The following is a 27,051-nucleotide window of genomic DNA, read 5'->3' as shown; positions in this document are numbered from 1 at the left end:
CAAGCAGCTCCTGAGAAAAACATTGTTAAATGCAGTTTCTGTAACACAAACACCCTCAGCCCTGTCACTGGTACTCTCTTTTACAGCTGTTTGATGTGACGTGGCTTTGAGTATGAATCTGTAATTTACATGTTCTCATTTCTAGCAAGACTCTTTACTGATCTGCCACCCAGTCCTACAGATACTTAAAAAATAGCTATACAAAACATTCCTATTAAAAAAATCCAGCTCCTTAAAGATCAAATGTTTGAAAACATAGTATTTTATTTGAAGTAAAATACAAGATACATATGAACAGGGACAGAGGAACAAGTAGAATGCACTATTAGGCGACTGACAAACAAATGCAAGGCAGAGAATTACTAGAAGACTCAAGAGAAATAAGCTGTTTTCTGGTGAGGTTATATTAAGAAAGGAGATGAAAACATCTAAAATAGCTTTTCTACCAAAAATGTTCCTCCACTAACTTTCCTATGCATATTTAGATTATCATCTCAATATTTAGAATACTGGCAAAATCAGAATCTGTCTTCTGATGTTCAAATTTGCTTTAAGGTCCAGCACTCTGGCTATAAAGCATATTTATGTCATTATCTAATGAACACCCTCTAGAAAAATGCTACTGACCACACTTTGCTGAGCTATGACGTGTCCAGTGTGAAGTAGCATTACAGAATCAGAGTTTCTTTTTTGATCCTCCTACTCTTTCACTGATGGAATTTTTACATGTAATGCTACTTCATAACTACATTAACCACATAAAAGTAACAACTGGAGTTTCCACCTTGAAGACATCAAAAACTCTAATGCATATATTTTTGGTCTTTTCTCCCCCTTTTTTTAACAAAAATAAACTCCTTTTTTGTAGGGAATGTTCTCAGTTCTTCAACAAGGTCGTGTTTGCTATTTCTCAAGGAATGTCAATGGTTAACCATTAAAAACATGACTGCAGAAACTAATACCTATAAATTGTAGGTTTACAAGGAAGTAAGGTAAGAGCTTCGGTGTGAAATTAATATTAATAAAGAGGTATTTTAAACACTAGAAGCAAAGAATACACCATTCAAAACAAAAATTATTGAAAAATAATACCAGCCTACATTTTCTTTCCATGACAACTTCTGATACATCAGATGCTTTTTGGTATTTCAGTCCTCTGACTCATATCTGAGGATTAAAAAATAATAAATAGAAAAATAATTAAATCAGACTAGAAAATTCCCCTAAGACATTTTGTCTCTAAAGCAACCAAAGCAATAAATTACACCCAAGAGTGACACATGTCTGTCAAGGTTTACTTTATAACTTAAACCACAGACAAATGCATTTACTTTTTAGACTATTTTCTGCTTTTAAAACTGGCCAGTTTACCAAATAGCAGAATGAAGGAATGACCTACCCACAAAAACCCAAACAATTGCCAAAGCACCTGGAACATCTCCCATCTGTATCTCTGTGTGTAGCACCTGAGGCCTTATCTACCACAGCCATGAATATCCTGTATCCTCTCCACACTAAATTCTCTCATTACTTGCTACATGGCAGCTGCTGTTGCACACACCAGCCTAAACCACACCAAACATCCATTCAAAGGACTGGTTTGTTAAAAATCAAAGCATAGCCTATTAGAAGTTCTTTTTAAGGGAAAATGTATAGACTATTTTAAAGACAAAATGGGAGCAGAACATGGATCCAGAACAAGGATCTTGTTGAGACAGACAGGGCAGCATCACTTACTTGGAAAGTCTTCTGCGCAGATCCTTTATCTGTTCATTCTTCTTGGTCAGAATCTCTTTCATGTTGCGATAGGCAGCAGTTTGCTGAAATTTCTTCTCCAGTTCCTACATAATAACATCAACATATTTTTTACATATTATGAAGACTAAACAAAAATATTAAAAATTGTTTTTCCTCCTCAAGTTTGACAATACTAGTTTTCTGTAACTTACTCAAATTTAGATAAAGTCAGCTGGTAGATTCAAAGGAGATTACTGGGGCTGCCATAGATACCCCAACTTCATTTTCTAACAAAATCAAGCTAAAAGTCTTCAGAAGACTGGGAATATGATTTTCATTTAAAAATTTCTACTGAGACAAATAGTCAATTTTTAAATATTCATCTATTATAACGATGCAGTTAGTTGTGGGTTTGCTATTTTATGTTTAATGTGTTTTGCCACTGAAATAACAAAAATACAAGGGCAAAAGAGTAGCCTGGTAAACTCTGCATCCTGTAGCTTATGCTTGTTAAATCACTAATCAGTTAAATTGTGAGTAAGGAATGCATCTTCACATTACAATAAAATGCTAACCTTTTCAGCTGTGGTTAGCTGATCCTGAACCTTCAGTAAGTCATGTTTTGTTGTCACCAAGTCTTCTTCCAAGAATTTTTGGTTTGCAGTACTGTCATTCAAAGTCTTCTCAAACTGGGATTTCAAAGCTGCCACTTTATTCTCCAGTTCAGTGATATCCTGGTTTGCATTTTTCTTCAACAGAAGAAATATTTAAAATATGTCAAATTCAAGAGAAGAAATAATTAAAATTTTAAGTGCAAAATTCCACACAAAGTAGGTACATCTTCACTTTTAATAGTGATGTACAAGTTACTCCTGTAAAGCCTAAATGAGAAGTGCTCCAACTAAAAAAGGAGCTAGAGCAGGGACTGATTTATAACTTAAAAACTTGTTAATAAATGCTTTTTAAAGACGGCTGGAATGTCTTCTCAGCCAAGATGAGATTTTAAGTTCCTGTACTTCTTTAGGAATTAGAGCCAGAGGATGAATCATATTACAAGAAGTTGTTTACCATACAGAAACAGTAAATTACCATTTAAGATCTCAATGTGTATGGTACAATGTGTTTTTGAAACATTTCCAAAGCTGTTAGTGTGGGACAGGTAGAAGAGGCTGAAAGTGTTAAGGCTCACACTCTCAGCCAGGTACCAACATTGCACTGTTCTCAGGTGTCCTACACAAAGAAACTCCAAGTTGCAAAGCAACTTTCTTGTTTCCTTATGAGAAGAATCAACTGAAACTTTTCTGAACATCAGTTCTGAGTCATAAAACATAATAATCGTGTAACTGTTCTATGAATTTTCATTTAAAGAAAAGCAAAAAACCAAACACAAAACATTCTCAGGTTTTAAAGCTCAATTTCAAACTCGAAAGTGTCATGACTCTGGATGAGGCTGAACTAGAAGCACCTTAAAACAACAAAATCTAAAAGCTAAGAAAGCCTTGTTCCTTTTTCTATCTGGAACATAAGACTTGAGAACAGGATAGTAGTACCTGTACAGATGAAAAGCTTATTTTGAATTCTGAGACAGAGTCCAAGGCTGCAGTGTTGAAAAGCACTACATCCATTTTGTACATTTTAACTGTTATTTTCTAACCATGATATAAATCAATTATGCAAAAATTCTAAATCTTCAAAATAAACTGAACCAACAGAGCAGTTACTCCCAGTTACTGCTGGGAGCTACTCACAGTTACTGTAACTCATGCTTTCTATGTGAAGCCATCTATTAACTATTAATTTAAAAAAAAATCAATCTGATGAGTTGATTCTTAAAAACCAGTTGTGGTTTGATAGTCATTTATTTGTTCAAAGAGTTTGAAATCTACTGCTTTATGAACAACTGAGAGAAAGTGACAGATTACAGAGGGCAAATTAGGACATGAAAGCTGAAAATACTCGGCAGCCCTGACACTGAGGCCAATTCATATTTAACCAGAAAAGCAGGATGAGATTTGGTTCCAATCTTTTAACACTACAAACAGTGTTATCCAGGATTTAATACACCCCTTTAATATTTTAAACCTTTAATAATTTAAAGTTTAACAAAACAGAGAAAGAAAATATTTGCCATGACTTGATTAATAGGGAACTTGATTAATCAAGTTCCCTATTTAAAATATTATTGGATACAATTTTGTAAACTACAAGGTAAACTTTAAACATATTAAGAAAACCAAGTACATACCATAAACCAGGTAGAAAGCAAAATAAAAAGAAATCAGGATTAAAATATGAAAATTAAAATAGAAATGTTTTATTATCTTGAACCTTACTTCCTAATCTGTAAATATTACAGGAATTTTAAAGTCAATTACTCAAAATCATGGGATTAAAGTGTTCTAATTTTGTTGAAAGCCTGAACTATGTTTTAAATTTAAGACACAATTACATATGAACAAACTTTGGAAAATTCTAATTATTGACAAATAAAGGCAGAAACTTACTTAGAAAAATACTCAGGTGACCTGAAGAGATTTATTTGTGTCAACATGACTTGCAGTTTCTTACATTTTTTTGCCATCAGCAACTCACCATGGTGGAGTCCTCATTTACAAAACAGATTAGGAACATCAAGTAATAAAAATAAAAATGAAACATTTTTAACTGCATGCTGATATAGGGAGAACTACAAAAACATCAAAGAAGCAGCAAGTCTGGCTTGTTCCTGTCACCATCAAGGGACAAATGTGTGAAAGAGTTAGTGCTTTATTGTTGCTCTAAAAACCAGGTTAGGAATCTGTGGAAGGGGTTAACAGCGAGCTTGTTAGCTAAAGGAGAGAGAAGAAGCTGAGAAGCAAGAAGAAGCTGATAAGGAGTTTTCTCCAAGGCTGTGACTAAGGAGACTAAGAGAAGTGAGGAATTGAAAAAAGAAGAGAACTTTGTTGCTGGATGAAGTATTTTTAGAAAGATAGCTGAAGTCACTGTAACTTTTTACTAATAGTGTTATGTTGATTTATTGTAGTTGATAGTTAGGATAGAAGAAGTATAAACAATTAGAAAGTATATAAAAGGTCAGCCATGTTCAATAATAAAGAGTTGCCATCTGCAACTGCTTGTGGTCTCTGCTTTGTGTCGTGACCACCTCGACAATGACAGGTATCACTCTTAAACATGAAGAAACAGACAGACATGGATTTGTGTCTGTTAAAACAAGTATCAGCCCTGGGAATATGACTTCTGGAATACTGCTTCCTGGATAGTTCCTGAATACATGCCAAAACATCAACTCATGTTACAGATTACCTGCTGACAGACAGACCAGCAGGAACAGACAATGTCAGCAGGAACAACACTAACTTAAACTCTTGCATTTGCCAGAAAAGGAACACACCATACAGACCAACATTTTGGATGTGCTGGCAACAGTTGTGTTAAATGGAAGCAGAGGGATATAATTATATTTACCTTCTGATCTCCTTGGATCATCTGTAAATCCCTCAGTGACTTCTCCAGCTTGGACTTCTCATCTAGGGCAGCAGTAGCCTGCAATACATTGAAAATTTAAATGCAGGACATTGAAAATTTAAAACCTCAGAAATGTATTTTAACTGAAAACATAATAACCATGGGATTCTTATTTAGATATTTTAAAATATATAACCAACATTAAGCATCCAAGATTACAGGGAATTTACCTGTGTTTCTATGGTCCTGAGTCTGGTCTTCAATTTTTCATTTTCTTCTTGGAGATGAGCAACTGTCTTTGGGTTAAAGAACAAGAAAATGTTTGTGAACACCCTGGCACCATTTCAGATTTTGCAAATATTTCAGGGAAGAAAATACACTTCATAACTTAGGAAAGCAAAAGAGATCCTAAATGCTTATAAAAATGGCCTTCATAAGAAATCAACAATTCATTAATTTATTGTGGTTTTTTGCCTCAGTGGGAAAGTAATTTAAATCTCCAATTCTACTGCAACATATAGGGCTCTTCACTTAAACACATGCTTTACTGCATTTACTGCAAAAAATATCAGTATCTTGTTAGTAACAAGATTTATTATTAAAAATTGCATATTCAGGGATGCAAATCTCATTGTTGCTTATAATTCATATTTTCAATCAACAGGCAAGGAAGAATTCATCTACAGTTCCTTTTCAAAAGTGACAAATACCAGGTTACTGCATCTCCTGTTCTGTGTCACAGGAAATACCCATGTTTTATCAGTCAGAGTAAATTCACCACATGAACTTTGAATGATTTGGGGGAAAAAAAAAGACAACAGATGTACATATTCAAGAAAAACTGTTATGATTTTGAAGTTATTTTTGAAAGAGAACTACATTAACCTATAAGCAAAACACAAGTCTGAATTCTTTGAATGCTTTAATTATTGCAGTGAATAACAACAATTTGAGACAAACATTGTACTCAACACATCATTCGGAAATACAGGACAGAAGACAGAAAATAAAACTCCTTTCTAATTATCTTATTATCAAAAACTTAAAAGGGTACTGTAAGAAGTGTGACATTTTAGAAAAGTGCAGGTGAATGAAATGAATACAATACCCAATAAAAACTATTGATAGTATTAGGTACTAGAAAGTGTTTCGTAATTCTGAAAATGCTTAGCAAGTGAGAAATCAAATGTTTTCAAAACCAGTAAATTCCAAATTCTTTAAGTGCCTGTTTCTTCAGGAGGGATTTAACCAGCTTACAAAACAAAAAAAGAATGGAGGTAGTAAGATTGACTTCAAGTGATACAGAAAATGTTCAATAACCTGGTCATTTCAACCAGCTGGATATTTTAATTTACTTCTCTGTTGAAGCACCAGCTATCTGTATGGAACTAATTTACTATTTTACTCCATTAAATGGAAAAATAAATTACTACAAAGACCAAAATGTTTTTGCAAAAGAAGGGTTGATACTGCGATACATGTTGGAGATAACAAGTGCACAATAAATTTCTGATGCTTTATAATTTTTATTAATTTACTAGCATTTAACTTTATATTTTGGGATATATTACTATGATGTCTGTATAATGACATCACAGTAATGACAAATATTAGAGTACAGTTGAGTATAATAACAAATATTAGAGTACAGTTATTTAGTTCATTTGTATAAGCAGAATGATCATTGACACAACTGCCTGAACAGTCAAGTTCTTACCTTGTTTAGCAGCTCTGATCCACCTTCATTTAATGGAGCAAGTTTTGGTTTAATGGGATCTGCAGTGGACTAAAGAAATAATAAAGGTGAAAAAATTAAATTACACATATTTCTAGGTGGAAGAAAAGCCCCTAGCCTGTAAAATAACTACTGATAGTCAATTCAGCTTTTTTTTTAAAAAGCAAATGAACAGCCTTTGATTTAAAGTTCATTTTTTACTGCTTCCTTGGCTCCTAAATTATGGACTTCACTTTGAACTTAACTTAAACAAAGAAACTGCACAGAGACATATGGTTCTACAGAAGTCTGACAATCCTGCAGCAACTAAAATAAAAAAGGAGTAAGGAGAAGATAATATTTGAGTGATTGTAAGAGTAAAAATATTTACAAAGCTCCAAATAATTTTCTCATTTAAGGTATTAAAAATAACATATTCTATATATATATTAATACAATATAATATACATAAATATACCTTTATGCTACAAACCAAATAAGGTTCAACCATATTCATGCAAGACAAGCTAGAGTGACATCTGGACTGTGCAATCTTCTCAGCTCTTGGGTCCATGTTGGGACAAGCAAATGTCCCAGTCCCAGCCCAGGTGCCAGGGGAAGGGAACCCAGGAGCACACACTGCCACATATCCCTGGTCTGGCTGACCTTGGGATGAGGCACACCCCAGAAGTGCAGAACAGGCACTCTGGAAACATCCAACGCACATCAGAGAGAGCCTTGGTGCCAAAATGCAAAATGTTACTTTTTTTTTTTTTTGGAGAGTTTCAAAGACTGTTTTGAAAAAAAAAAAAAAAGGTGGGGTTTTGGTTCTGGTTTTCTCCTAAGCACAGAGAGTCAATACTAAGCATTTTAAACATCTGTCATGACTGCACATGACATTTGATTATGATTTGATTAAAATAAAATTCTACCTTTTTGTTTGAAGATGTATATTCTGACCTTTCAAACTCAGCAACCTGGTCCAATAATTCTCTTGAAAAAAAAATAAAGAGGCATTTATTTACCAAAGAAAAGTATAAGGAGGCATTTCTTTACCAAGAGCAACACTATGAAACACATTTTACCAGGCTGCTGCTATGCTTTCACTTCCATGCAAAATTCTTGTTAGAAGTACAGAATGAAGTCCTACATAAATACCATAAATGCAACAGATCATGTCATGTAACGGCATGATACATGCATTACAATAGATTTAGCATCCTTAATTAAAATATAATCTAACCAGACAACAAAAGTTTTTAATTGAGTCCAGTCACCCACTCCCAAAAGATTAATTCAAGTAAGAATATTAATAATAAAACATCTTGCTCACAATTTTGAAATTGTTTTGTATCTTCCTATTTCACAGATGGAAACATTGAAGCTAACCTATCACTGATACAATAGCATAAGAATAAGTTTCTATGGTTAGGAAAAGAATGCTAATAGTCAACACTTTGATGTTTTCTTATTGTTGCAAGTATAGTCCAACAGCTGTTACCGATTCTCCAAGTCAGAGACGTCTGTCTGTAACTTCAGGTACCATTTCTCAGCCTGTGAGAAGAGCTGCCTCAGAAGTAAAACGTTGGTGTAAGTTGTGTTTATGAGCTCAGACTCCACTTCGCTGTGTACAACACTCTGCAGTCCATCCAGCATGTCTATCACCTCGTCAACTGTGAAGGTCTCTTCAACAAGTCTAAACAGAGAGGTCAAGATGAGTCAGGTGTGATAAAGGTAACAATTCTGACTTTTTATGAGATCTCACTACACAGGCACCACTCATATAATGCAATGTTTCCTAAAAACATACACTGTTAGTCATTATTAGATGACCACAGCATTACTAATTGGTTATTTTATTTGAATTTTCTCTTTATATCATTAAAATCACAAATATTAATTCAGCTGCAGCCTTGCCTTGAATTTACACATCAGAAGCAAGATATGAAGCAATGTCATGCTGTCAATATGTCTATTAATTCCTAAGAAATTGATGAGCTTGGGTTTAAAAGCATTTAACTTGTAACTTCTGGAAAATACAAGAACATAAAAAACTAAATGGAGAAAAGTCACCCCATAAAGTACTCAAACCTGCCACTGCTGTTAGCATATTTTGCTTTATTCTTGCTCAGCACCACCCCACACAGCACCTGCTGTCCTTGAGGTCCTGGAAACAAGAATCCACTGTTTTGAGACACATGCCACGCTTGAAACGAGCGAAGCGCATGTAGCTGACCACTTCGTTCTGGTGGTGCTCATTAACACCCAGCTCTGCCTGCAGGGGAAGACACAAGCACAAACATAAGGGAAGATGAGCATAACTACCGTGAATACTTGCCTTCTGACTAGTTTCTGTGACTGCTTTCACAGGGTTAGCATGCAAACTCGCATGGTGAAAAACAACTGTATTTTAGTATACTGAGTCCCTATGCAGCTCTCTTAAGTGGGTGAGAAAGCTCCAGTACTTGGAAGCAAGGGCTCAAGTAGCCTCCAAAAAGTCATACAAAATCAGAGAGACAGAGGCAATCAGAGAATCAGAACCAGAAGGGCTGTACAGGAGATGAAGCTCTTGGATAAATATATCTTGGTATTACATTACACATGCATAATGTAGCTGAATGATGTATCTTTCATATATGTACTAACAGAAGCCCAGAGGAAAGCATGTTGTCTGTTACTTTTTATGTAAACTCTTGAGACGTCTCACAGAATCACAAAATGCTTGTGTTGAAAGGGACCTTAAAGACTATCTAGTTCCAAGTCCCTGCCACAGGCAGGGACACCTCCCACTAGACCAGGTTACTCAGAGCTCCATCCAACCTGGCTTTGAACACTGCTAGGGATGGGGCATTCATAATTTCTCTGGGCAACGTGTTGCAGTGCCTCACCACCCTCACAATACAGATTTTTTTCAGTATATCTAATCTAAACCTACTGTCTTTCAATTAGTGCCTATTACTCCCCGTCCTATTGCTACAGTTCCTGATGAAGAGTCCCTTCTCTGGCTTCCCTGTAGGCCACCTCCAGTTACTGGAAGGTTGCTATGAGGTCTCTCCACAACCTTCTCTTCTCTAGGCTGAACACCCCCAACTTGTCTATTTTCACAGGGGAAGTGCTCCAGTGCTCTTGTCAGCTTCATGTTCTCCCTCTAGACTTGCTCCAACACCTCCATGTCCTTCCTAAGCTGGAAACACCAGAACTGTATGCAGCACTCCAGATGGGGTCTCATGAGAGGAGAGGGGGAATCACTTCCCTCCACCTGCTGGCCATGCTGGTTTTGATGAAGAAGGAGATCTTAAGGGATAATCTGAATTTGCTTCTCAAGAGCCCTAAACCAGGACACGCAGAAGCAAATATTACCACGGCAAATTAAGAAGAAAGTAATTTTAGACCTGGCTAAGTAGCCCTTTTATACATGCCTCTATTTCAAATAATTATTGGCACGGGCAATCACATCACAGCTCATGTAGGTAGCATGAGTGACAAGGAGGCACAACAGGGCACGAATGGGAGTTTGTCACCACAGTCCCTGGAGAGCTGATGCAAAGGCAGGTCCATTTCATTTACTCCAATGTACTTTGTTAGCTTGGCTGATGTTGGGGGGAGACAGCAATGTAGTAACTCAGACAAAACAGTTCGTCTGATCACTTTGTCCCTAGGGAAGTTCCAGTGGCAATGCTACCCGGGGATCAACAATCAGTACACTGGAAACAGCCGAGGAAGCAGCACCAGCACTAAATAAAACCAGCTCTTATCGTGTGGCTGCAAGACCGATTTTGCCCACAAAGCCACACATATTGCAGATGAGAGATCATAAGGAAAGCTAAATTAATGTCGTCTTTGCTGTTGCTAGAGGGTTTTTTTAGTTGAAAGCTTGTATTTCTTAGAGACAGAAACGAAATTATATTAGTAAATAAACACATAAGCACAGGCCACTCGTGATCACCGAGTCAGCCACGCTGACACGCAGATAAGCCACCCGGCCACCGGATCCCGCAAAAACCCCAAGCCCAGGGAGTCTCCGCACGGATGGCAGGGATGCCCAGGAGGGCAGGCGGCGGCCGCAGCTGCCCCGAGCGGCTCCCGCATGACGACAGGCCGCACCCCTGCCCCTCCTGCGGGCCGGCCGCCCGGGGCGGAGCGCCTCCGGGCCCCCGCGCCGGGATGAAGCGGGAATGCCGGGCGGGCCCCCTCCCGCTACTCACCATGGCGGCCGCTCCGCCGGCGCTCGGACAGCTGCGGGCCCGGCGTTGCCATGGAGACCGAAGCCTCGCGAGCGGCCGCGGCGCGCTCCGATTGGCGGCGGCGCGCCCACGTGACCCGCGCGCCGCGGAACCAGCTGAAGCAGCTGTTTTATTTTATTTTTTAACTTTACCTTTGTATTTCCTACGTGCTCAGGTGCAGTTGGGAAAACTGTACTGTGTAGCAGTGAGCTGCTGAAGCGGTAGGGGCAGTTAGGCGCGATAGCGAATATCCCACGTTTATTTACACCACCTAATATTTTTTTCCCAAAAGGCTTTTTCCCTAAACTCGGATTTTTGCAAAGCATTAGCATGTCAGCAGGACAGCTCAGAACCGTAAAATGGTTTGGGTTGACAGGAACTTTAAAGATCATCTAGTTCCACCTCCATGGCATGGGCAGGGACACCTTTCACTAGACCAGGTTACTCAAAGTCCAATCCAGCTTTGAACACTCCCTGGATTTGGGCATCACTATTCTCTTTTCCACAACTTCTCTGAGCAACCCATTCCAGTGCCTCATCACCCTCACAGTGAAGAATATTCTACTAATAGCTAATCTAAACCTACTCTCTTTTAGTTTGAATTTGTTCTTCCTTGTTCTGTCACTACAAGAACTTGAAGGCTCCCTTCAGGTACTAGAAGGTCATAATTAGGGCAGCCCAAAGCCTTCTCCAGGCTGAGTAATCCAAATTCTCTAAGTCTTTCCTCATAGGAGAGGTGCCCCATCCCTCTGATCATCTTGGTGGTCCTCCTCTGAAATCACTCCAACAGGTCCATGTCCTTCCTGTGCTGGAGTCTGCAGAGCTGGCTCCAGTACTTCAGGTGGGGTAACTGTTACCAGAGTCTTTCACCTGGGTCACCCAAAAAGTTTATAAAATGCAAAAAAATGACTTGGCATCCATCAGCTGAGTGTATGGAAAAAGTCTTACCCATTGAGGTGGCCCAGCTGTATTGAACCCTGATTGCACCTAAGGAGAGGACAAAAGTAATGTTGACAGAGCTTGGGATTTTCCAGTGAAAGTAAAAGGAGTAAATAAACTCTCAAATTATGGATTTTGTCCATTGATTGTCCTCAAAGCCTGCAGAATGAGACCAGATCTGTCACAGCAGAGGTGAGCCACAGACAGAGGAAATGTTGATCATTGAATCTGTCCCATTACAAACAGGAAGAAGGGATGTAATGGCCTTCTCCCATGACACCAGGGGACACTTCAAAAGCCAGTATCACCTTCCATATCTGGAGAAGTGGTGAAAGCAGAGCACTGGAATGACACAGCTAAATGATGAACAGAGCAGGAAGCAGCAAGCTGGGAAAAGGCTGTTTGGAACACACACAGGCAGGAGGGCTGCTCCATCCAGGCACTTTCCGAAACAGAGTAGCCCTAAGGGAAAACTGCCCTTCTTCCATAGTTTGAGAGGGGAAAGTGGGATCCATTGCAATTTCCATTCCTCAACATTGTATTTGTCTTACTGACTACAGCCTGCAGTGCATTTTCATTAACTAATGGCCCTAAAAGCAGCAGTGACTAATTTGTGATTAATGGGCCATTTTGAGTAGGCAGCTGTATTGGTGGCAAATCTAACCTAATTTTTATTTACTTCACACACAACCAGGAACAAGTGACAAAATTCCATCAAAATCGTTTGGATCAACTCTTGAGACAGATAAGGCCTGACTCCTTCCAAATCTCTTTCAGAAAACACAGGGCAAAGGTGGAATCTACATTCAAGACAGGAGACTCAGGACATGTTACAGGAGGCCCTGGAGCATGTCCTCAGGGAAGGGCATCCAGGTCTGTCCTCATAACTGAAAACAACATCCATGTGGCAATCAAGGGAGTACAGAAAGACAGACCATATGCACAAAGGCTGTTCCTGAGCATAAGCAGCTCTACAGTAGTTGAAACTGCCCTAAAAGACCTGGCAAGAGCTGTTATGCCTTGTGAGCTTGCACCTCTCTGTCCTCTGCTCCACCATAGGGTGCACACTGGCAGCATCACTTCTTCAGGTTCCTCAGCAAGCTGTGCAGAAAAAGGTGTTACCAACACACATTGCCACCAGCCATTTTGACTAGCAACTTTTATGGGAATTTTATATAGCCCATCTAAGAGACAGTGTTGGCATTTGGTTGGGCCCAAACACGTTCAAGCATGGGTTTCTCTCATTCCTCTTCTTCAGCAGTCCCTCGCTACAGAGCTTAGAATGACTGTGCATGAATGGAATGACTGAATGTTCAAGAAGGCTTGAGCTGCAGTAACAGCCTCAGCTTCTGCTGATTTGGATTCATCTGCTGATCTGGATTGCAAAGACCCTGCACCTGGAAGTGCTTACCATGGCCGCTTTTGCACACTCACTAGCAAAGAGACCCCAGTGAAATGAAGCACAAAAGAGCAGAAGTGCATGTTTTCAAGTACCAGCCAAAGGTGTAACAAGAGAACAGCACAAAACACTGAACAGAGGAACCTCCCTTTCACTGATACCTTTGCCCCTACTCTTCTGCCAATGCAGGGACCAAGGGCAAATGAGATGCTGGGAAAAGATGAAACTAATAACAGGTGCCAAAAAGCTGTCACACAGGATTAGACTAAAAAGCATTTTTCTGGCTGTGGCAATAACCAGAAGCAAGAAAAGGAACAGAAAGAGATACATGTGTATCCTGCACAGTTTGAGCCTTCACTACCATTTACCCTTCCCACTGAGCGGACCAGCAACTTTCTGAGCTGCCAGCCAAACCCAAACTGTAGTGGTTGATCACCATTCTGGAATCTGTCTGCTTTCAATTTCTCTAGCCCACCTTCAAAGATATTTGTTTTCTGTCTTGACAACCACTGTAGGAATGTACCATATGCTCATTATTTCTTTTTGTTTAAGCCTTCAATCCGTTCCTGTCAGTGTTGTCTGGCTTTAGCTGTCTCCTGCACTCAGTGCTGTGTCAGTCTTCAAAAGGAGAAAAGGAGATAACAGACCATCCATGTCACACCTGCAGTGTGCATTAGGTTGTGAATAAGGGTTTTTGTGCTTGCTGTTGCCAACCTCCAGAGCTTCCACAAAGGACACCAGGGCAGAAATGGGGTTCTGAGGAAAACAGTACAGAATTACAAACAAAATGATTACTTTTAATGGCTAGTATTTGGAAGGGGAGCATTTGGATCAGGGGCCCCAAAGAGCAGCATCTACTTCACAAATAATTAACAGCTGCACCTGGGGTCTCAAGCTTCCCTCTGCTCCCCTCACAACCCACTGGAACAGATCTCTGCTTTACTACTCACAACCAGTATTTTCTAAGGAAACAGTTCTGACCAAACTATTTGTTTTTAAGGAAATAAACCTTCTTCAAACATGTCTCATCCAACCTGAAGAAGCAGGAGTTAGAGGTCTGCAAGCCCTTCCAGCCAAAGTGAGTGATACTGGGGCAGTGAAAATGTCAACAGCGGTCAGGTCAAGAGACTATCTTGTCCTGTGTGGGGAGAACAGTCAGGGTTTGAGAGCAATGTTTCTGCCATCCAAATCTAAGCCTCTTTAAAGGTGCAGGAGAAGGACACATTGCATTTGTGTCTGCAAACCTCCCTAGCAATCCAAGCTCCCCTCTTTTGCTTGCATGCTTGAGAGTCCTGTCAATCTCATGAGAATGACACCATCATTCCCACAGGATCAAATACAGTATTTTCCATGGGGAAGCATGTTTGGAACACTACCTCCTACATCATGGTGCCCTAATGCAACTAAATGTACAATTCAAATTATATTTGGTCTTGTTGATGGCAAAAAAAAAAAGAGATTATTTTAACTTTCATGGGGAATTACTGCATTCATTTTGGATAAGAGTTTTAAGGAAAACATACTGCCAACATGAAGTGAGCTTGCCATCCAGAAGAAATTAGATACAAACCAGGATTTCATCTATGCTTTTCTTCAACAGAAAGCAAAGGACATTTCTTTTTTATTCATGTGCTTGCCTCCACAAATTCAGAGCTTTGTTCTTTAGGAAGCTGGGCTAAACCTAACAAATAGAGGGGAGCCATCAGTTGCCATGGGCACTACTTAGCTCTGATGTTACTTGCAGACACTTGTACTGCCCAGGGAAAGGTTATCCATCTCTAGAAGTCTCACTGCACATAAGCTGAGAACTCTGCCTTATTGCTATGACTGGAAGAATGACTACCAAATTACTATTACTATGGTAATGATATTATAGCTGGTGGTTCTTTAGCAAAGTCTCTGGGTAATAGAAGAACTGTAGGGCTGAGTTTTCATTGCTACTTGTTAGCCGTGCATGGAGAAAGAAAATTCCTTAGGAAAATTCTGAGACTTTTCTGAGAGCTGTTTCATAGCAGCTCTCACGTGCCTTTTTTTCTCATAAATGCACACAGTGTGAACTGTGAAAACAACATAGATTATGTCAACTAGTTTGTTTTCCTAGACTAGACTGACGCTGGAAGTTCAACATTTTTATTGCTTTAGCAGGAAAGAGAATTTCAAGCAGAAAAAAATAAATCTAATAATCTATTCAGAGAAGCCATAAGCCACCATTATCCAGTGGTATCACTGAGACGCCTCTATAATGCATAATCCATAACAGTAAGAGTGATGCCAGACTGCACTTTCCTGAATGAAATGAGAATGAACCATAAACACTCACACGAATCATTACTGCAGGAGATAATGGCCAATATTGCACACAATTTTATAGTTTAAAATGCTAGGATGAACTACAAGGAGCAATCCTTCTGCCAAAGGAATGGTTTCTTATTAGTATTAGGCTCTGACTGACAGTTTACTGTGTTCCCTGCAGTATATGTTTTCTATAACACTTTGTTGAAGCTGAAAAACAATATGTGATTACATGCTGTATTGTTATAATTTGAGCCCCTGGATACTGTGTTAGGGATGAGATTTTCTTTAAGCACTACTCTTTTATAGTTCTTTCAAAAAGATTATCTTCCTCCAATTTCCCCAGAGAATTTTAATTATTAAGAGTACAGCCTCTACCAAATGCCGTTGATTCAAGCAGTCAGGATTGAATCACAACAAAGGTCTTAAAGAGGTGGCATGGTGTGAGTGCAATAAGATACAGCTTTAATTATTTTTGTTTTTTCTCTCACACTAAATTTGCCCGTGGTCTCGGACAAATCTTTGAACTGCCTTCTTTCTAGGGTATGCTAAGACATGTTTATAGAATCACAGAATGATCATCAAGGTTGAAAGAGGCATTAAGGATCATCCAGTCCAGGTGTCCACGCAGCACTGCCACTGTAACACCTAACCCACATCACCCAGAGCCAGAGGCCGCATAAACACCCCAGGGATGGTGACTCCACAACCTCCCTAGGCAGCCTGTTTCAATGCTTGACCACACTAACACTGAATGTTTTTTTTCTTATATGTAATCTCAATTTCCCCTGTTTTATCCTAAGGCCATTTCCTCTCGCCCTCTCACTGCAGGCCCGGTAGAAGAGACCGGCCCCCAGCTGGCCACAGCCTCCTTTCAGGTGCTCGTAGGGAGCGATGAGGCGCTCCCTGAGCCTCCTCTTCTTGGAGGTTTAGCCCCTCGAGGGAAGAAGCCTTTCCTTGATTTTTTTCTTCAGCCTTAACCTGCAGCAATCAACCTGACTAAACTGTACTGAGACAACCCCCAGCGTTCTTACTGGGCTGCCACTCGTCTGTAGGACCTGCACCTGCCGACCGAAGAAATCTTTCCCACTCCAACTAAGCCTCAGCTCCGCGACCCGCGCCGGGAGAGGCGGGCGGAGGGCGGTGCTGAGGGCCGTGCCCGCCCTCCCGGGCCGGGCGGTGCGGAAGCGCAGGCGGCCGGGGCTGCGTCCCCGCCGGACCCCGGGAGGCGGAGCGAGAGCCCGGGCACGGCATCCTCCGGCGCGGCCATCGCCGGGCTGCTCCATGGAGAAGCGGGGCCCGGTGCTGCACATCGTGGTGGTGGGCTTCCACCATAAGAAGGGCTGCCAGGTGAGGGGGTGCGGGTGTCCCTCGCCTCTCCGCTCCGCTCTTGCTTCCTCCCGGCCCTCCCTCGGTCCCCTCCCCCGCGCCGAGCGGCGCCTGCCCGGCTGCGGGAGCCGCCGCCGGAGGGGCGCGTCCCGCGGGGCCGGGGGGCTTCGCTCTGCTCAGGGGGGCAGTGAAGGACGGGCTGGGAGCTGGCGAGGCCCCGCTTGGCCGCGGCCTCCCCCGGCTGGGGGATGCCTGGCTGGGCCGTGACTCGGCTCGCCCCGGGCAGTTCGTGGTCATGGAGCTGCCTCCATTCCCGCCCCGCCTCGGCGCTCCGCCGGGAGCGAGGCGGAGCGAGGGCCGGCGGGGTGAGCTCCCGGGAGTGAAGGGCCACGGCGCGCACCGCGGCACCGTATCTGTTTCGAGTCGTGCGTGCTTGATGCGTTCCGACAGAGAATCCTGTAGGAAAAAACTCCAAATGGTGTTTTAATCTACCTTCCTCTATCCCTGCCGGCCCATCGCTGAGTGCTCAGGTATATCTTGTACCAAACAGCCCCAGGGTATAAGCCTATCCTGGATTTAAGTTTTCTTTGCCTGTCTCTTCCCCGCTTTTATAAATGCTTGACTGCTTCATGTGGCCTGTAAGGTAGAAGGATTTTATGTCATTTATTTCATAGCTGGTTTATGTTGTGATTGTTTTAATTTTTTTTAACCCTTGAAGCAGGAGATGCGATTGCCCAGCTGGGCTGTCCACACAGTTGCTTTGCTATGATAAGAGCAGATAGACATAATGTTGGATTTCCAGTGAGTCTTCTTCCCTAGCGAGTTCTTGGCATTTATAAAAATTGCCAAGATATAATCAATGTGATGGCTATTGTTATACAAGGGTTGATCTGACGTAGACACATTCCATACAAGGTAGCTGAGAATTAAATTATTGCTTCAGCAAAAAATCCAAGCACAATTCCTCAGAGGCTAAGGTGCAATAACTCAATTTCTGAAAGATGTGCATGGTTTTCAAGTGCATCCTTTCTTCTCAGGGTATCTGGGTGCTGTTCGCATATGGATGTTCACAGGATCAGTTCCTGTGCAGTAATTAGATCATCTGGGTTGAGAGGTTTGTGATATTTATCAGGCACTTTCTTGTCAAACACTGTTACAAAGTGAGCCTTCGTTGGATATCTGTAGGAGAAAGAGCATATTTTTGCCTTCTCCTTGTTGCTGGCCTCTTGGAAAAGACCTAGGCTTTTGTTTCTTCTGTTCTTCTGAAGTGTGTATTAATTTTCTTGCACATTAAGTGGTGTTGATGCAAGGTAAAAAAAAGAACAAAAAACCCAAACAAACCTCCAAACTATAAATCAGTAGCATTGAATTTTATTTTGTTTCCAGTAAAATGTTTATAGAAGTACATTTTGAGGTGTTGTCAAAAATTAGGTTGGAATACCTCTGAGCTGAAGTTTTCTTTATCTCAAGAAATGACCTGGAGAAGCTGTAGAGGAAGGCAGTTTGGGAAGGGGACAAGGTAGCTGAGTCACAGGGAGGAGAACTGCAGGAATAAAGTGACAGTCAGTCGAACCACAACCAGGCTTCCTAAGGGAAAACTAAACAGAAATCTAATTTTAAATGTATCCTACTTCTGACTTGGCAGATATTTTACTGAACTGTGGGGAACGAAGTTTCCTAAATGAGCTGGAGGTGAGGAGTGGCACAGCTATAGCCCAATGAGTTTGACATCAGTAGTATGTAAGACTCTAGAGAATTTGTGAAGGAAAGAATTAATTAACAACATGAAAGAAAGTAGACTGGGTCCTATGTGCATTTGCTAAAGATAGATCATGCTTGACTGACCTGCATCTTTTGTAAGAATAAGTGACTTCTCTGTGAAAGAAATGGAGTACCTCTGATCTGCTGGGAACTTGATAAGAGATCACGCTTATTCTTAAGGCAGAGATACAAGAGAATTAGTGCAAGAGCTGGTACTTGGATAAAGAGTATTATGAAGGAGAGAAAGCAGAAACAGATTTGAGTCAGAAGAGGAACTATTGGTTTGAAAGGTACTTGGAAGAAGTGTTTCTCAAGGTTGAAAGTGGTGCTGGTATTGTTTACACCATAAAATTGAACTATGATATGCAAACTTGAGGAATCAGTATTTCAAAGGAAAACTGGAAAGTTGTGCAAGAGCTGGACAATAAGGAATACTGGATTGATAAAAATGGAGTGTGTTATGAAGTTGTGCAATGGGAATAAATAATAACAGTATAAGCTTGGGAATTGACACAAGGAAATGTCTGGAAGAGAAATGAGACCACATATGATCAAGGCTAAGTCACCAAAGTAGTGTGATTTGAGGGCAAGAATGACAATGTATGTAATCCTATTGTGTGATAATATGTTTATCGATGCTTGTAAATTCTGATCCACTTTTCAGAGAAAGGGATTTGAATTCTCTTTTCCAGAACTGGATGAGATAGTCCCTGGGCAGTCTGTATTAAAGGAGAATATAGAAGAGCTTCCCTAGCTAGGCTAACAGAGTAGATTTGGAGGTTGCATTCACCTCTGTAGGTACGGGAACATTCTTCCCTTTTCCTCTCCTGCCTCTTCACAACTGGTAAGCAGAGGCAGTTGTGGTAAGCTGAAATGGGGAACTGAGGTGACCAAAACAGCAAGCCTTGTTTTGGTGGGTTGCTTTTGAGGTAGTTGCTTCACAGGTTCTGTTTGCCAGGTGGACAGCTGCAGAGGACAGACACACAGGCACAAGAGAACCAGTGAGGGTGAATCACGTCTTTTGACCTGCTGGCCACATTCCTTAGGATGCAGCTCAGGATGTGGTTGGCTTTCTGGGCTACAGTATGCAAAGTGCACATTGCCAGCTCATGTTGAGTTTTTGGTCAACCATCATCCCCAAATCTTTCTCCACAGGGCTGCTCTCAGTGACCTTTAAAATATTGATAATGGCCTTTGAAGTATTCATTGAAACCCTGCATTACATGTAGCTGCATTCCAAGAAACTGTTGGAAAGTTAACAATGAGGCGGAAAAACCACATGTTAATCTAAATGAGTGTTGGCACAAGAACCAGTGGATATGAAATGTCTGAGCATGTGCTGCAGACTGCATATCTGAAGCTGTGACGTGCAGAAAAGCAAAGGTCTACAGCAGTGCTCAAATGGACATCACTCAGAGTGAATTTGGAAAGCTTGAGATTGAAAGCTCGTAGAGCTAGGCTGCCTAACAGGAATCCACCTGGTTTCCCAGAGAAGGCTCCTTTCAGTTTCTGTTCCCACCTCTTTTCTTTGTAGTCTTACTAGTAAATGCATGTGGAGTTAGGATTTTCTGTCGGTTTCTTGATGCTAGGTTCTTTCATTAGCTGTCTTTGCTTCTGAAACTTCATAACTTGAAATGTACAGCTCTTCCTGTTGGTTAACTCATAGGATAAGAAATGTGTAATATGCAAAGGCTTTGATGTGCAGTTTGGAAATGTATAGGATTATCTTTTTCTTTCACAGACTCGAAAAACAATCTATATGTATTTGTTTTTGAAATAGAAGGAGAGTCAGAGAATCCCTGTGTGCCTTTGGATTGGGAGTATGAGTGCCACAATTGTTCTTCATGCTCTCTTCAAAGGGTAACTGTTTAACTGTGGGTCATTTTGCTGGAATATAAGAGACAAAGTGAATTTTTCCATATGTATGTTGTTAAGTCTGGGGATTCAGTTAGCCAGGCACTTGTTAAAAGCTTGGGAGTTGCCACTCACTGTCAGGAAGGCTTTTTGTTATCTGAAAACTAAAGCACTAAAAATTGTGAACATATTGGGAGGAGTTTTCTTTAGCAAGTATGGAGTAAATGTTCAGAGAGTCTGCAGGGTTTTGTTTGTCTACATGAGCAGATTGCCCTGCTGTTTCTTTGGACCCCTTAGTTACTGAGTTGAACTGTGAATCCAAGGCGATATGCAAACAGTGCTGTCTCTTTTTGCTAAGGATTAGAGGTAGTTATGGCAGTGTCCAGAGAATGGGAGGAGAAACTTGGCTGCAAACTAGGTCCACCTAGTATTTGACACACTTTCAACAGGCCCATTAAGGAAGGGAATGGCAGTTGGCAGGAAGCAGGAATGGTGACAGGTTTCTTGGCTTTGTACGTGCCGGCTGGCTTATTATGGGAACCTTCCTCAGTGAGTCATTAAATAGTAAATGTCCCACAGTGGTCAGAACTCATGGGCAGTATGCATTCAATCATGGTTTTTATGCATCTGAAATTAAATTACAAACATTAAAAATTCCTTTTTTGATCCCTCTTTGCCATGGAGAAGAGGAATGGCCCCAGGAAAATGTAACAGCAAAAGCAGCGCTTCATTGTAGGTAGTTGCTTAAATTCTTGCCCATAAATGTAAAACACATAGTGTTGGTGTAGTAGGAGTTCTACACACTTTCAGGCTCTGTAGGACTCAAGGCACAAAAACATTGGGACACAAAATGACAATAAAGGAAGTCTGCCGCAAAAATTGTCTGATGTGTTTTGGAGTGTCTGTAGCAGCTCAGCTCATTGCCTACTGCAGCAGGTTATGTTCATCTGTTTCAGTGTAGGGTGGTAAGACTTGGACTTCAGTACTATTTGTACGTTTCTACTGGAGTGGCTGAAAACAAATTCCTCAGTAGTTTTGAGGAACTGTAGTACTGAGTGACTAGTGATTTCAGAGCAAAAAAGGGGAAAGGTTTTTTTTTTTTTGGAATCATTGAAACACTTTCTCTCATTACAAGCGAATGATAAAGCACCTAATTTGCCTTACAACACTTTAATTTTTGAAAGCATTAACTAGTGGGGAAGGTCCTTACCTACCTTGTAATAAAAGTCTTCAGCAAGAATGCAACCTGAACAGACCTTAACTAGAAGATGCAAGCTGTGTTGAAAATACAACACTGGAAAGACCTTTGATTTATAGTTATGGTAGAAGACTGAAAGTCCTGAGGTGCAGTTCTCCAGTTGTGATCATGTGTGCTGTGACCGTCACTTGTGCTCTGTCTCCAAGCTTTATTTACATGGAGAAGCAGAAAGATAATAGTCTCTGAGGGTGTAGGAAGGCTTAAAATATCACGAGTACTCTAGAAATAATTCATTTTGAAGGCAGAGTTAAAATGAGAACTGATGTCTTTGTAAAGAAGAGGATGGAAACATTTCAGCAAAGCTGGAAAAACTTGTGGGTAGGAGAGCTAGGCGCAAGTCCCTGTAAACCCCCTGGCTTGTTGCTGAGGAAGTGCATGGTCCTTTTGCTGCTGCAGTGCCTGACCTGCCACAACAATCCCTGGCTTCTCCTGATGCTGCAAGGCTTCTAAGCTAATCACATCTGAGTGAACTCGGGCACTGTGTTACCAGCAGTGAGGCCGCACAGAATCTCACTTTATTTGGGGCAAGGCCCAGCTTTTCTGCACTTGATCAGCTGAGCCGTTGAACACATCACTGCTGACCTTGTGCAGCAGATGAGCATTGTCTCACGTACCCTCTCAAGAGCTTTAAATTATTCCACTTTACTCTTGGCTCTCTTTAATATATGCATTTCTTACTGTGTTGTGGGAAAAAAAATGAATTGTGAGTGGTAGGGAAGGTGAGGAAGAGCCCTGTGTGTCCTGGAATGCTCACGCTGCCGGTCGGTTTTGTTTGTCTGAGATCTTTGATCTCTGAAATAACGGCAGTGAGTCTTGACCCACTTCTCTGTACTTCTGTGGAGAATGACATTTCAAACTCCCACAGACATGGGAATGGATTGCTGTAGGTACCAAAAGGCAAATTTCCATGGAATCCTAAAGTTTGCTGTAAGGATCTTCAAGATACTGAACTTTATCATGTAAATGTGATACCCGCTTTCTCCAAAGTAGTCTGAGTGCTTTTTCTATGTGAGACTGTTTTTGTGTGGACTGTGCTTGAAGACCAATCCCCCTCTTGCCTGACCAGAGGTTTTCTTCTTGGCATGCAAAGGAAACCTAAGATCAGGAATGAAACAGCTGATACCCAGTTTAAGAGAAGAGCCTGAATATAATACCTGAATGGGGAGAATGTGCTTTAATTCTTCCTGAATTGTGTATGTGATCTTCATCATTTGAGAGCGTCAAAAACGTAAGCTCTGGAAGATGGTGCTTGTTGTGATATGCAGAAATGGGCACCTGACATGGCCTTTTTCCCAGGTGCCTAGGAAGCAGGTGTCTTTAAGCAGAAAAGTTGGCAACTTAGGCTTGACTTTGGAGGATTAGGAGATGTTTAAATAATGAGCAAGGTCAGTCTGTGCTTCTTATCAACTCTTGCAACTGCCTACGTTTCCAGGTCTGCTGCACTCTTGATTGTAGCATGTTTTTTTTTAAGAGAGAAATATTGAAGTTGTTCTTCTCCATAGATTCCATGGGTGGGAAGTTTCAGGGGAAAACTTTCCAGCCTGTCTTAGTCCCCAGTTTGTTTGCTGCCTTTCTTCTAAGACTCTGCTTTACTGGAGAATTATTTTTTTTCCCTTCTTGGTCTTTGTCACTCCAGTAGTTGCTGTGATTTTCTTAGATGTGCTTGATGCTCTTAAACATGCAAGTGAAGTGTGTGCTTTGTTGTCTTTAAATTCCCTGTGTCTTTGTTTCAGGGGAGCACACTATGCAGGTATTATGCAATAGGTAATCCTGTCTAGTGATTAAACAAGATCTTGTTAATGGAACAACAGGAAAAAAAAAAAGTTGAAAAGGAACTAGGCTGCAATCAAGCTGAAGTGCTTTGTTCCTATTTCTATTGATCATAACCTATAAACATTAGCACAATTCCTTTGGTTTTCATCACTGCTTTAATAATATTAAAGCACTTTAAAGGACCATTATGAGCATGAAATCTTCTAATAAAGTTAATCATAGCATACATCAAGTATCAAAGATTAGTCTTTTGTCTAAAATACGTGGATTTTATGCTCAACATCAACAGTTTGTAACTTTTAAAGAGGCTTTTAGCTTTTTATTTGTAAGGCTACTCTAATTGGCATGGGGTGCTAATAATTTTAAATACACAATGAATTGCTGGTACACATGTGCTTCTGTAAACGATACTGCAGATTCTGATCTCTTGTGTAGAGTTAATGATGGGTTCCATTTTTTGCATAACTGTTGAACCCATTTGTATAATACTTAGTGTTCAGTGTTCAAGAAAAACTTTGTGGTATGGTTGATTAGTTTGTTTCTTTATTTTTTTTTTCTTTGTTTAGTTTTTCGAAGAACCCTTTACTTTGATAATCCTGCAGTCACTTCTGTGAAGTGCTGCCCAGGAAGTGAAGTATTCCATACTGAAGGAAGGATTCCATACTGGATATTTTTTGCCCTGATATGCAAGTTGAGAGAAGGTTCCTAAATACCCATTTGCAGTTATGTAATGGTTCCCGTGGTCATCATACTTAACTTTCATCTTATGATTTGTCTGTTCTTTGTATGTGTCATAACATCAGACTAGTTATTTAAATATCCTGTGCCAGGAATCTCAGCCTTTCTCTTGAATAAGTGAATGAATGCCAAGTCAATAAAGCATGTATTTCTGTAGTTCTGCTGCACCTTTTATTTCCCTGTTCAGAATGTTTTCAGATAGTGGCTTGGGCTCTTAGCACTAGAGGTGGCAATGTAATTTATATACATGTAGAATAGAGGGAGGTTCAAAGCTGTCTCCACTTTGTGTTCCCTGTCCTAATATCACCTGAATTGATGATCTGTGCCTAATTTTGGTAATCCATTTTATAGCTTGTATGAGGTGCTGAATTAATACACCTAGGCAGCCTGCTGTTTCTAAAAGCAAAGTGGGTACAAGATGTGAAAGCAAGTTCCTTGCTGCCCCAGCATGCTGAGGGGCAGGACACGGGGCTGGCTGCCTGCTTCCTTGGGGTCACTGGGAGGAGAGTGTGTTCTGTGCTTCACTATGTTGCTGTGTTTGTGCACCTTCTCAGCCTCATGCGTGGTAGTGAACCAGATGTGCTGCCTCTCAGAAGTAATTCTGATGTTGAAACTTGTGAGGAAGGAGCAGATTCACTAAGAGCAGTTCTGGGCCTATCAAATGTCCTGTGGCAAAGAGCCTGAATGCTTGTTGGCTCCTAAGACCAAGTGATGGCTCGCTTGGACTGCACTGGTTCAGCAGTAGGTGCTGGGTGAGTGACACTCAATGGCTGTTTCTAAACCCATGAGTCCAAGTGCTTAGAAGTGTGCCTGCTGTCCTGGTCCTCACATTTTCCCAGGGGAAGGTGGATTCAGTGTAGCATTTGTCAACTTGTTGCCAGCTCCTTGCTGTTTGGAACAGGGAAGGCACAGGGGAGCTGAGGAAAGGCTGCGTGCCTAAGTCTCATGTGAGGTGGGTGTGCTGTCCCTGGAGAGGGGAAATGCCATAGTCCTTGTGACTGGGTATGCTCATGAAGAGCCAGCGGGCACCAAGATGGGCATTAAGAGCTGATCTGTGGGTGAGCAACTGGCTGCTGCTGACTCCAGTCTACATTGGCTGCTGTGTTGGACAGACATCTTTGTTAGGCGTAGAGATTGGGGTGCCCTCACTTGTTCAATCAGGGAAGCTGCTCTCTCTTACCAGAGTTCATCCTATATGAATTCTTGCTTTCTGTAGTGGTACAAATCTTGTCTTGATGGCACAGAATTCCCTAGCAAGTCGCCTTGGCTGGAATGGTTGCAGTAGTATTAAGTTCCTTTTCTGGGAAGTGTGTGTGTTTTGGTTTTTGGGGGTTTTTTTTAGTTTATTTTTTCTCTCTTTGAAAAGACTAAGAGCCAAACTTCCAAAGCACAGTACTGATATAGGGCTTGAACTCTTTGGCTATAAAGTGTTAACTATTTGGAAAGAGTGTTTAGAATGCATGCTAGCATGGCATTGAAAACAAGGTTTTGGTGTTTCAGTTTATTTTGTCTTTTAAGGGCCTTAGTAAGAGTCAGAGCTTTGCTAACCTAGTCAGAGTTTTTGAAGCAAACTTGAATGGTGATATTGTGCCTACAAATGGTGCTTTAGAATTTGTCTAAGTGGCCGCTCTATGGCTTTAGCAATATAGAAATATATGAAAGTACCAGTTTCAGGAGCTGAAAGGATAGAACAACTGCCTCCTTGTAATACGGGGATTTCTTCTGCTGTTGCTACTTTTGTATATAGTGTATTTTAAAATATATTTATGTATATATTATATGCATTCTTCATATATATTTTTCATATGCATATATACATGTATTATACATAGATGTTACAAATATTATATTTATATTAATGTATAATATATATTTAAAACTCTGGTCATTATATTACTGCATAGGCATTATTGTTATGTGCATGGGCTCTTCAGCTTGCAGATCCTGGTCTGTTGGTTCTGCCGTGCAAAAGTGGGGGAAATTTGTAATTTAAATTCAGTTGTTATTTAAGTAATAAATTGTTCTTAGTGCTGAAAGACAAACAATGCTCTTAGATTTTCATTTGGCTGCATGCTGCACTTGTTATTGTGATTCGGATAAGGTCATTGATGTGCTGGTCTTCTCTGGGTCTGGCTATGCTAGGAATAATAAATTGTGAAAACTGATTTTATAAATCCCTACTTTGAGTGAAGAACAAATACTGACTCATTTGTAAAGAGGTATCAAATTTTAGGTGTAATTTTTATCTGTTGGGGTCTTTTGATTACTGTTGCATCGTTATGCTCTATTTAGCATACTTGTGCCTTTCTTTTTTAGAGAGGAAGGGCTGGTATCCTTGAAATTAAATGTGTTGTAAGGATTTATGAAAGAAAAACATTTTTTAGATAGAAATGTTGTTAGTGGGTTTTGCTGATCTCCTTTTCTTTGTTTCAAGCAATTATCCTACCTGTTTGTTGCAGTTGAAGCAAGGGGAGAAATCAAAGCAATTGTTTAGAGGATGAAATGGGTTTGCTTCCTGTAAATTAGTTTCTGTAATTTACTAAAGGCATCCTGGATCTTTAATATAACA

At 40.6% G+C, this 27,051-nt stretch overlaps 2 protein-coding genes across 2 annotated transcripts in view; one reads left to right on the top strand and one right to left on the bottom strand.

Moving 5' to 3' along the window:
- Positions 1–303: 303 nt before the first annotated feature.
- LZTFL1 (leucine zipper transcription factor like 1) lies at positions 304–9,186 on the bottom strand. Its single transcript, XM_084206697.1, has 9 exons — positions 9,067–9,186; positions 8,418–8,612; positions 7,849–7,909; positions 6,920–6,988; positions 5,433–5,498; positions 5,203–5,280; positions 2,313–2,486; positions 1,738–1,841; positions 304–1,167 (listed from the first exon to the last, which is right to left on the bottom strand). Exons 1-9 carry the CDS (start codon positions 9,141–9,143, stop codon positions 1,149–1,151), a joined length of 843 nt encoding a protein of 280 aa, XP_084062823.1. The 5' UTR covers positions 9,144–9,186; the 3' UTR covers positions 304–1,148.
- Positions 9,187–16,996: 7,810 nt separating this feature from the next.
- AVL9 (AVL9 cell migration associated) overlaps positions 16,997–27,051 on the top strand; it is a 41,433-nt gene continuing 31,378 nt past the window's right edge. The window contains 1 exon segment of the mRNA XM_084213067.1: positions 16,997–17,119. Within this exon segment, the coding sequence (XP_084069193.1) occupies positions 17,054–17,119 (66 nt within the window). The 5' untranslated portion in view covers positions 16,997–17,053.

The sequence above is a fragment of the Fringilla coelebs genome (assembly GCF_963513975.1).
Source record: "Fringilla coelebs genome assembly, chromosome: 1".
Classification (NCBI taxonomy): domain Eukaryota; kingdom Metazoa; phylum Chordata; class Aves; order Passeriformes; family Fringillidae; genus Fringilla; species Fringilla coelebs.
This window is presented reverse-complemented; position numbering and strand designations above follow the sequence as displayed.

Bases quoted from the DNA above. Each gene is read 5' to 3' on its own strand.
- LZTFL1 (XM_084206697.1), bottom strand. From the start codon at position 9,143: ATGCGCTTCGCTCGTTTCAAGCGTGGCATGTGTCTCAAAACAGTGGAT. The intron at 5,499-6,919 runs GTAAGAACTTGA...TTTAACCCAAAG, and splicing joins GATCAGAGCTGCTAAACAAG to ACAGTTGCTCATCTCCAAGA. The intron at 5,281-5,432 runs GTAAATTCCCTG...AATGTATTGCAG, and splicing joins TCAGGACCATAGAAACACAG to GCTACTGCTGCCCTAGATGA.